We start from the raw sequence: 11105 nt of genomic DNA, 5'->3' as shown, positions 1-11105 counted from the left end.
CCCCCCCCCCCCCCCCCAGAATTCCAGACAGCGGCTCTCCCCGCTCCATCCAGATCTCGGCTTTGCCTCAACGCTCTGGCTTTGCGCTTCTCAAGACAGCTCCTACCCATTATTCATGCACTCTGATGTGTTTGTTGATTGTTGGGTAGCTTAGAGGGGGCAGCTGGATCGCAAAATATTGATGTCCCCCGTGTTAATCGATCTATGACAGTCTGCCACCATGGACCAGGGAATCAACCCATTTGTGACGGCCAAACCTCCCAACCCACCCAAGAACGCCGGGCCTTCACTCCTCGCCTGCCTGCTGTGCCGACACAAGCATCTCAAATGTGATGGCAACACACCCGTCTGTGGCCGCTGTGCAGCCACGGGCGCCGAGTGCCAATACACCCCGTCGCGTCGCGGCTACAAAGGCCCGTCAAAGAAACGCCGAGCCAACCCGTCCTCCCCCGATCAACTCCCTACCGACCTATCGGCTTCGTTTGAGGCCCAGCCATTCTACAATGTCCCCTCCGAATGGGTTCTTCCCGGGAACATGCCGCTCATGCCAGTGACGACGCCGCTCCCCAGCACCAGCACGTTGCCGCCTTCCCTTCCGACCACCAGCCCCGAGCTGACGACCGATGGCTCGGTCTCGTCGCAGCCTCTTCGCGCGGCTCACAGCCCCCTTACCCCGGACTCGTATTCTTCCAACCCTGGCGACAATTACCTCATTGATATTTACTACACCTACTTTCACCCCTCCCACCCCATTCTGCTCCCATTCCGGATTCTGTATCGGTCTCATGTCCCACCTTTCCTGGAGCATGTGATCAAATTCATTGGCACTCACTTCACCCCCGCAGCGTCCAGCGACACGTACAGGCCGACCGTCATGTCGTCTGTCATGGAACAGGATCCTTCGGTGGAAAAGGTTCAGGCCCTGTTGCTGCTGGCCATTGTTCTTCATTCGCGGAACGAGCGAGCTGATGCCGGAGTGTGCATCGCAATGGCCGTGGACCTGGCTTTTGAGCTCGGGCTACACACCCGACACTTCGCCCAGACCATGGGAGAGGGGGATCCGGTGCGGGAGGAGAGTCTGAGACGAACCTGGTGGGAATTGTTCATCATTGAAGCCATGCTGACTGCCCTCGGTGTTCAGCCGCAATACCGTTGCAACACCGTGCCTTTGGAAGTGCCACTTCCGTGCGAGGAGAGGATTTATCAGGACGGACTGGCTCCCCCGCCCCCATTGACGATCGCACAATTCGATGAGCGGGCGTTCGCAGATGAAGAACGGGATTTCTCCTCCTATACCTACCGCATCGAAGCGGCTCGCATCTTAGGGCGGGTGGTGGCCATTCAGGATATGGTCGAAGGCCAGCAGGATCAGGTCGAAGCTACCGACGCTCGGATTACTAGCTGGTTCCATCATTTGCCCGAGTCCAAGGCTGAGCTTCTGCGTCCTGATGGCTCGGTGGATGAGATGATGTTCCAGGCGACTATGGTCGTCAACGGGTCGTCTATCTACCTGCACTTCCCGCGCTCGGATCTGCTGTCGTCTCCCGCTGTGGCCGCGGAGGTGATCTGCGGTCATCATGGGCCGCTGAGCATCCCGGCCTTCTCGCACCATGCCCATGCCATGAAGGCCGTCAAGGCCGCCAGCGAAATCTCGACGTTGGCGTCGATCCGGATGCCCGTCGTCAAGCACACCCCGTTCTTCATCTGCACGTTGGTATTGAGCTCCATGGTGCAGCTTGCCGCCTGCTCGGTGAAAGCCGGCCAAATGCCCGACCCCAGTCGGGACCGGCTTACACTGACAATCGGCGTGTTCAAGACGCTGGCCCGCACGTGGGCCATCTCCCAGAGCATCATGCGGCAGATCAAGGCGGTTGCGCGCGACGTGATGGACCTTGGGCTCCGACCCAATATGGACCAGATCGATCTCAACAGTGTCTTGGATAATGGCCGCTTTTGGATGCCCGACATGCTGCCTCGCTGAAGAATCTGAGTCCGGTGCATCACCTGTGTGGTGTTCCTCAATTGTGGGAGACGTCATGCCTATTGTCTTCTCATCAAAGAATATATCAGCACCAGCCCTTCCAGCGCCTTCTCCCTAAAACTTTCTGTTGATATTCTTGACCATTGCAACGATGATACCCCTTCCCCTGACTGCCCCAGAATGTATGAAACCGGGCCCGACCTACTGAAGACTGATGATTTGTTATGGTGTATTTACATGCCAAGATATGCCGAGATGATGGATGATGACGATGCGAACGTGTTGAGTTACCTCGACACCGAGAAATTCTTGCGAGTTTCCCTACATCCGGGCCTAGTGTATTGACTTTGGACGCTTCGGATTTTCGCCTGCCAACCAGCAGAGCTACACATATTTCACTTTTGGATTGTTGTCTTGTGAATCTCGTTTTCTGGTTCTACGGGACCTGCCTAAAATGCACATTTCTTGAACATATTTTTCCTCAAGGATTCTGGGGATTTCCTGTCCTTTCGATTATTTCGGGTACCAAATAGCATTTGATAACTGACTAACTAACTTCTGGTATATTAGTAAGCCACAAGTCCGGGGAATTTCCGTCGCACTAGGTTTTTTAGCCTTCTGTCGATCTCCACTGCGGGCACGCGTTCCCGTCACTGTCTGCGTATCCACTATCCACAAAATTCCATTCCATGTTTTTCAGTTAGTCTTCTTCAACATCTACACTTCTATCTACGCTCAGGTCTTTTCTTATATTCTCCCCAGTATACTTTACACAGCAGACTGATTGTGTCACTCTTCCACGCTTACTTGTGACAGCTCGATCACCACCCAAACCAAACCAATCACAATCAGTTGCAGCAGAGCATCCCACCCCCAGAATGGGGAACCTCACAGTGTCCGAACTCCACAAAGCCCTCCCCGGGGGCAACTACTTGGACTGGCTGGTGGTGGACGATGTACTCCACCAGATCCTCGTGGACGCAAAGCAACTCACAAAACCGATCAGGCACCTCCGCGTCCGCATGCAACTCGAAGACCAACTCATTGACCGCCTCCCACAGCTCCCGCTCTTCATCCACTCGGCCTACGACGCCAACAAGTTCAACTGCATGCTCTACCTCTTCCAGTACATGATGAAACTGAAAGGCGATCTCCAGACGCGCTGCCGCAAGCGCCGCCTGGTCCTGCCTGCCAACGCCGCCGCGGGGGAGCTCGGCACCTTCACCAAGCCGCCCGCGAACGTGATCAGCAAACATTTTGTGGAGATCAACGTGCGGCGCGCCGGGAAGCCGGAAACCCGCCACCAGTCCAATTGGCGGTATTATTATACGGACGATGGGGAAGGGGGAAAGGTGGTTTGCCGGCTGCCGCAGGGCATGTACGGTGCGTTCGTGGATGAGATCAGAGACAAGAGGGTCTACTATCGTCGGGACAAGGATGTGCTTCAGCCGCTGTGGCCGGAGGCGGAGAGCATGAATGTGGCGGTTCGGGGGTTGAGGGAGAAGATCGGCGATGTGGTGGAGGGGGAGGAGGCGTGGTTGCGGGCCTTGTTTGCGTTGATGCATTCGGATACTGGGCCGGTTTGGTTCGTTGTTGCTGGTGAGTTGGCCGGTCGCCGGTCGAGTGGTTTGTGGTTGGTAGCTGACGTTGCCCTAGCTCGGGGTCAGAACCCTGATGGTGTTGATGGTGTTATCTACCCTGGACACGGGAGATGCGGCTCTGAACGGCAGTGTATGCATGGGACTTCTCTTGGAGATGAAGCATCTCGTGACCAAGAGTCTTCTCCTGGAAGTCCATCAAGATCTCCCGAACTCGATCGACATTCTGAAGATGATCTACACTCGGAACCGGAAATCCCACCACCGGCGCCAACGCGCGGAACCCGACACCTACACGCCCGCGAACCGCATCCCCCAACCAACAAACCAACTCATGACCGCATATTCATCCCGCCGTGGACGATACCGCAGATCCCACCACCACCGCAACCACAACCGACAATAACTCCTGCCCTGGGCGATCGCGACTCGCCGCCCGCCAGACCGTCTAGCTCTCGTTCCATCCTGAACACTCCCCCGCAGCCGGACTGCGCGGAGACGGATCGGAGAACGAGGAGGCATCTGACTATATCTTCTCTTCTGAACTGAATTCGTAGTAAATCTTGAGATACCCTGTCTAGCGTTCCCCCTTGCTCTGCTGTGTATGTACGAACAGCGAAAGCCTTGCGGGTTTGACGCAATTATGAAGTATTCCGAAGTAGGCCAGCAGTCAAGCCCAGTGGCTCCTTGTTTTCCCAAGGAGTAACGGTAATGACGACTTGCGCTCTCTAACCTGTAAGCCCAGATACATCGGAAGGAATCTCGGTAATCGCTATGCTTTTGACACGGGAGGAGGTTAGGGTGTAGTTAACTATAACTAGTCCATGCTGTGCCGCCTCCCTATGTCCAGTTCTCTCTACGCCAGCAAGTAAGTGAACATCTTCTTCGCACACCTCAACCCCCCGAATATCAGCAGAAGAACTGGATAACAAGTCCAGACTAGGACCAGCGCGCGCCCCCGAGAATGAGAATAATACGCTAGCTAGCTCATGCGGAGATTCCCTGGAGCTAGACTATGCCTTGTTATTTCTCTCAACCCGCCCTCAAATCATCACCCTCGTTACCCACACTCCATACATACTGACAGTCTTTCTAGAAATATGGAAGAATCATTCGATGTATAGTGTAACTGCTGTACTGTACTGTAAGTTACTGTACAAACCCATCCACCCACCACAGGCCCCCTCCCCTCCCCTCCCCTCCCCTCCTCCCCTCTTCCCCTCAGGGCTCTGAGAGGCAACTACCCCTACTCCTACTCCTGCTCCTGCTCCTACTCCTCCCTAGCTCCTACAGCTATCCCACCATCACCGTCACCGTCACTAAGAAAGAGTACAACGAATCTTAACGAGCGAAAAGACGAACTATCAAGAGAATCCAAAAAGCAAGTCCTCAAAGCAAGGGAAAGGAACGGGGATATTCGTATTCGTATTCTTCAATTCAATTCAAATCAAGTCAAATCAAATCAAATCAAATCAAAGCAAGTCACCGGGCCATGCATCTGCTAATTTCATGCTGCAGAATAAAAAAAGAGTGGTATAAGTTCTCAGCCAGGAGGGTCTATAGTTAAAGCAAAGCAAAGCAAAGCAAAGCATCGGTCGTATCAACTTCGTGCAAATCAGTAATTCAAGGTTGTCTTTCACCATGATATGCGAGCGATGCGCAAGAAAAAAAAAAGACAGGGCCAATCTATGGGGGCGATGCGGGGTTCGTAAGGAAAGTCGTATATCTAATGGTGGTATCGAGCAGTGCAAAGGAAAGGTGCAGGCAGGCTGAGACAGAAACAAAATGTGTAGTGCAGGACGACATGAGATGGGTGGGGCAGAGTGCCCTGTTTTTTTTTTCGTGGCTGGCGTGGGGCACTTGGATGCAAATGCAATTCGAACTAGGATGCAGTTTTACAGAAGGTGAGGTGAGGTGGATGGCTATGCTTCGGCAGAACCACCCTCTTCGGCAACAGAAGATGGCCGACCCGCGGGGAATTCCTGCATCTCGCGGAGGGCATCAGCTCGCCGGGCTACTACTTCCTCTCGACGGACGACGTTGCGCAGCGCGTCGCTGGCTTGGATGAGGCCGTCGATGCTGATGGCGTGGTTGGTCATCTGGTGGTTGATGTACGTGTAGAGCTCTGCGGGCGTGGAACAGGTCGTGAGGAGTTGCTGTTCGTTCAGTTTCAGCAGCGCGAGAGCAACTTGAAACAGAAACGTGCTGCCGCCGCCACTGCCGCTGCTCGAGGGGGCATTGTTCGTGGTGGTCGAGTTGGTGTCGTTGGTGTCGCGGGATGACGACGCATTCGTGGGGGTGAATGAGCTGGTCACGTTGAGGCAGAGGACAACATCCCACACCCGGTAGAGTGCCTCTGCGGAGAGACAGTCGGTGAATACGGAAAGGAACCACTGGAACGTTAAGGCCTCCAGCTCGACATTCAGGCCTTCAAGGTGCGCAGATAGCTTGGGCAGGACTTCCGATATGTAACGCCGCAGAACTACTTGATCCGCGCGGGACGCTAGCAGGCCGTGGTCGTAATAATGCTCCGGCAGGATCACCTCGATCATGGACGCAAGAAGCCAGAAGGTGTCCTCCGCCGTGGGTGTGACAAGCAGCAGGGAGGCAGCAATAAGGTTCATTCCTTGACAGTATCCGACCTCTGGGTTGCGGCGAGAATATGCGAGGAGGACTTCCTTGAGCTTCTCCACCCCCGGGCCTTTGCGGAAGAAGACATTGTCCGTCAGGGTGCGGTTGATATCCATCTCGATCTGCGACACGACCGAAGGGTCGGGGTCACTCCCACCAACGCCCCGGACGAGGTCATCATAGTACCCGGGCACCCGCATCGAAGACGCACCGCTGCATTCAGACCAGATCTTGGCTCGAAGAGCGACGGGAATCCCACCGAGCACGAGGGCCCGGAACTCCCGCCATTTGGCACGGCCGACCTTGCCTTTGTTGCCCAGACCAGATATGCCCACCATTTCGCCGTCCGCTAGGGACGCCTCCGGCGTATCGACAGACTGCAAAGGGCGGTCCGAGGCCGCGGCCGCGGCCGCAGCGGCTTCCCCATCCTTGCGGCGTTCGGCACGCACTTTGCGCAGGAACTCGTTCCATCTCACCGTTCTTTCTCGCTGCAGAGAATCATGCAGCTCGGTCAGCTGCTCTAGCAGTAACTTGACCGGCTCGTTCTCGTTGGCAGCCAGCGCGGCAGTCTCGTCGGAGGACAGCCCGGCGAACTCTGGGCGATCGGCAATCACCGTTGAGGTGGATGCAGATGGCTGGGCGTTGGGGGTGACGGAGACGGAGCCACGTTTGTCGACAGCTACTGCGCTGCTGCGCGGCTGAGTATCGCCCGCAGTAGTCAAAGAGATGATGGGACCAGCGGAGGGGGTGTGCGAAAGCAGTTCAGTCGGTGCCGTCGGAACCACCAGATAGTCCTGCCATCGCCCAACCGCAATAGCACCAGCTTCGGCGTTCCTGGGGGATACAGATGCTGGAGATGATTCGCTACCAGTGGTAGCCTGCAATAGATTCCGATAGTCGGAGCCATCATCGCCGTCTGAGGTATCACTGCGAAGGCTGTCTAGAGTCTCCGCGATGCTAAGCCGGTTACCTGCCGACCCACCCCTTTTCAGATCGCTGGCTTCCCTCTGCCGCCTCTTCCGGCTTTGATCGTAGATGAACCCGAACCGGTCCGTCAGCAAATCTCCCGACTGGTAATTGTTGTAAATGTTAGCAAGCGTCGGAGGTCGATCCTCCAGCGGCAAAATCGCATCCATCTCCACGGGGCCGAGATTGGTGGCATTTTTGCTTGCAGCCTCAGAGCTTGCACCTTGAGAAACGCTCGCCGACCCTTGTCTCCGACCGGCCTGGCTGGCTTTGGCCAAGGCACCCGATCCAGGGGATCGTCCTGGAGCACCTTGGATGTTGACATTGCTGTTGATCCGCTTCAGCGCCGCCACCGCTGAAATGGCCGGTGACACAGGCTTGTTCGCTTCGCGGTTGGCCGACATAGCTCTTCCGCGGGTATTTTCCGCGTTCGCATCGTCTTTGCTCGGTTGGGTGTTTCCGGCAAACAGCTTGACCGTCCATGAGGACAGCGACTTTGAGGATTTGCGCGAATGGACACTGGCGTCATCGCCGTTGGCGGCCGCGAGGCGCCGTCCAACCACCTCGCCGGCTCCCAAGCCACTGTGTTGTTGGTCGTCCGGGGGTTGGAACAATTGATCATCGAGAGCTTTGCGGCGCCCCGCCGACGGGTTGCTCGCGTTTCGAGGCCGCTGCGTCTCCTCCTCGGCTCCGCTCATGACACTGCTGGCGCGGCTCGTCTTCCGACTCCCTAGCGTCCCGCCGAAAATGAAATCGCCCCAGCTCCGGATCGAGCTCTGTCTCTTACGGTTCGAGTTGGAGTCGAGGCTCGAGTGGCCCGAGCGCGCGTCACTCTCAAGCGACCGCTGCGGCGCGCGCACCGTCGCCTGCTGCGCCGGGTTCCCCCCATTCTCCGCCCCACCGAGATCCTCCGCTCCGTGCAACAACCCCACCCCGTCGTCCATCGCCTGCTGCATCAGCCCATGTACGCTCGACGACGAGCTCCCAGACTGCTCCGCATTCGCCCCGCCGTTCTCCTTGCCCCTTGCCCCCTCGGGATTCACGGGGAGGTGCTCCAACGCATACAGTCGCCGCTCAATATCCTGGTTCGAGACCGAGACCTCGCGGAGCATGCGCTTCAGCTCGCGCTCCCGGGCGTCCGCCCGCTGGCGGAGCGCCGAGATCTCCGCATCCCGCTGCGCCAGGTCCCGCGCAAACTGCCGCACCAGCTTGACCGCGCCCGTGGTGGCGATCAGCCGTTCGATGTGCGCATCGTCCGCCAGATGAAGGGCCCCGGGGAAGTCCCGGATGGGCACCGAGTCGCCGAAGAGGGCGGCGCGCCCCGACGCGCTGGCGGTGGTCGAGGAGCTCGTCAATTTGGCTAGGGCGGCTCGCCGATCCCGCGTGGTGGTAGTGTTGTTATTGTTCTCCCCCGCCGTGTGTAGGAAGTCGTTGATGCTATAAAGATCCCGGTCTTCCAGCAGTACATTGGTCAGGGCGCGGTTGAGGGCCGGCTGGCCGAGGAACCCGTCCACGGAGCGGTCTGGCGGAGAAAGGGATGGGAAGGAGGTGAGGTCCGTGGTGGTCGCGTTGGAGGAGGCGGCGGAATGGCGCTTCTGGGAGCGGGCTCGGACGGTCCTAGCCTTCTGGCTGTGTCGGGAAGAGGAGGAGGTCCGCGAGGACGAACGACGCGGTACTGGGGCCGGTGGTGTTGGTGCTGGTGCCGTGGGTAGATCGCACTCCGCCATGGCTGCTAGGGCGGTGAACACGAGAGGAGGGTTGCAGATCTGTGGTCTTCATGTAGACTTTTGATGTCTCGCTTTCTGTACTATTCCTAGTTCAACTTCAACAGATCATGAACAGATTCAGGAATAAATTCAGGCCGGGGAAGTGGTGTGGCTGGTTTTAAGGTGGTGTTTGGAGACGGTGGTCAGGTCTCGTGCAACTGTAGCAGCTGTGCAGTGGTGCTTGCTGCCTCGCGGGATTTTTCATTTGTAGGAGATTGAATGATGTCGTAACCGGAGCAAGTGCTGGAAGATCTGCACAGTGAGCTACAGACCACAGCGTAGACCGCCTCAGATAATAATGGAAGAGAGAGGTCGAAAAGAGCAGAAGGAAAAAAGAAAAACAGGGACGGGGCAACGAGAGGAATCAGGCGCGCGGGCAAGTCTGGAATGTCGGTTGCTTTTCCAAAGCGGAATGGCATTTCTGCCCGTCCATGACGTGTGGCCGCAGCAACCCATGTGACTGCTGACATAAGACCACAGCTCCAAGTCACCTGACCAGACCCGTCCCAGCCTCGGTTCTCCGCAAAATGTAAGCGGAACTGCCGCGGGGACAATTGGGAGGAGTATATAAAGACGGAGGAGACCCCCCTGTTCTCGTATTTAAGTGACCATATAACTGACATTGTTGGACAGTAAGCTCAAATCTCACGTGGATACATCTCTTGTCTTCTTCATTCTCAAAAGCGATCTCCCCATAACCATGTCCGGCAACGCCAAACGCCGTCTCCAAGCTCTCAGCCAGCAGCTGGTGGAAGGCATCCCCGACGCCGGGACCTTCGAGGATATTCCCCGAATCCGATCCATTGCCCCTGACTCCGTGGGACCGTCAGTATACCCGAGTCCCCTCAAGTCATCGTCTGTCAGAGAGCCAACTAACCTCTGAGTGATAGTCGGGTGAAGGACAAAGTCGCTATCGTCACCGGTAAATGCCCATCTATACATGCATTACATACTCCCAAGCACCGAGCCCACCCATCCCCTCTCAATCCCCCTCAACAGCAGTAGCATCACCACACCCCCACAACCTCCCCGGGCCAAACCCCCAATCACCAACCCAAACCAAACTCCAACCCCCAAAAAACCGAAAACTAACCCCCCAACGCAGGCGCCAACTCCCCCACGGGCATCGGCCGCGCCACGGCGCACCAATACGCGCACAACGGCGCGGCAGCCGTCTATCTCTGCGACTTCATCGACACGCACCTAGCGACACACAAGCGGGAGATCGAATCCCTGTACCCTGCCACAAAGGTGTACATCCGCCGGTTCGACGCCGCGGACGAAGGGGCCGTGCAGACGGTGGTGGCCGAGGCGCTGGGCGCGCACGGCCGGCTGGACATCTTCTTCGCGAACGCGGGCGTCGTGGGGCAGCAAAAGCTGCTGACGCAGATCACGGCGGAGGAGTTTGCGGAGACGTTGCGGGTGAATACGGTGGGGTGCGTACAGTAACCTTCCTTTCCCTTATTCATGTGTTTTGACCCGGAGGGGAGGGGGGAGGGGGGAGGGGGGCAGCAAGAGAGCCCATCTACCGCGCAAGCATAAGCATGGAGAGAGTAATTGGTGCTGACACAGTCCCCATGGTAGGGTGTTTCTGGCCGTCAAGTACGCTTCGACCGCGATGCAGCAGACGTCCGCGACCAAGCCCTACCCGGGCGGCTCGATCATCTGCACGGCCTCGGTGGCGGGCCTGCGGTCCAACGCGGGCTCGACGGATTACTCGGCCTCCAAAGCGGCGGTGGTCAACATCGCGCAGACGGCCGCCTTCCAGCTGGCGGGGACGGGCATCCGCGTCAACGCCATCTGCCCCGGCCTGATCGAGACGGGGATGACGCAGCAGATGTTCGACGCCGCGCGCGCCCGCGGCACCCAGCGCAAGCTCGGCCAGCTGAACCCCTTGCAGCGCGGGGCCATCGCCGACGAGGTCGCGCGCGTCGCCCTGTTCTTAGGCAGTGACGAGGCCAGCTACGTCAACGGGCAGGCCTGGGCCGTTTGTGGCGGACTGAGTGCTGGACACCCGTTCGTGCCGGGGAAATTGGCCTAAACGAAAAACGCACGCTTTGGTACAGGTGACAGTACAAAGGACATCAGACAGTGTGGATTGGGGGTGATCAGTACTTTTAAAAAACCGTTCAATTAATGTGAGATGATCTCGTACAGCACTGG

At 57.4% G+C, this 11105-nt stretch overlaps 4 protein-coding genes across 4 annotated transcripts; 3 read left to right on the top strand and 1 right to left on the bottom strand.

Annotated features, from left to right (window-relative positions):
- BO66DRAFT_239929 (Zn(II)2Cys6 transcription factor) lies at positions 1–2071 on the top strand. The gene has a single exon (XM_025642851.1). The coding sequence runs from the start codon at positions 221–223 to the stop codon at positions 1979–1981; it is 1761 nt and encodes a 586-aa protein (XP_025507138.1). The 5' UTR covers positions 1–220; the 3' UTR covers positions 1982–2071.
- Positions 2072–2649: 578 nt separating this feature from the next.
- On the top strand, positions 2650–4225 carry BO66DRAFT_469074 (uncharacterized protein). The gene is made up of 2 exons (XM_025652699.1): positions 2650–3580; positions 3638–4225. Exons 1-2 carry the CDS (start codon positions 2860–2862, stop codon positions 4126–4128), a joined length of 1212 nt encoding a protein of 403 aa, XP_025507137.1. The 5' UTR covers positions 2650–2859; the 3' UTR covers positions 4129–4225.
- A 1339-nt stretch (positions 4226–5564) lies between these two features.
- Positions 5565–8846, bottom strand: BO66DRAFT_282147 (TBC domain-containing protein; the record flags this gene model as incomplete). The annotated part of the gene is made up of 1 exon (XM_025643075.1): positions 5565–8846. A coding segment is annotated over one exon (3282 nt), but the record flags the coding sequence as incomplete, so codon positions are not given.
- Positions 8847–9514: 668 nt separating this feature from the next.
- Positions 9515–11046, top strand: BO66DRAFT_389405 (SDR family NAD(P)-dependent oxidoreductase). Its single transcript, XM_025646793.1, has 4 exons — positions 9515–9767; positions 9833–9864; positions 10048–10378; positions 10527–11046. The coding sequence occupies exons 1-4, from the start codon at positions 9643–9645 to the stop codon at positions 10981–10983; spliced, it is 945 nt and encodes a 314-aa protein (XP_025507135.1). The 5' UTR covers positions 9515–9642; the 3' UTR covers positions 10984–11046.
- Positions 11047–11105: the final 59 nt, after the last annotated feature.

The sequence above is a fragment of the Aspergillus aculeatinus genome (genome assembly GCF_003184765.1).
Source record: "Aspergillus aculeatinus CBS 121060 unplaced genomic scaffold BO66scaffold_8, whole genome shotgun sequence".
Lineage (NCBI taxonomy): Eukaryota > Fungi > Ascomycota > Eurotiomycetes > Eurotiales > Aspergillaceae > Aspergillus > Aspergillus aculeatinus.
The sequence above is the reverse complement of the archived record's forward strand: the minus strand, read 5'-3'. Positions and strand labels throughout refer to the sequence as shown.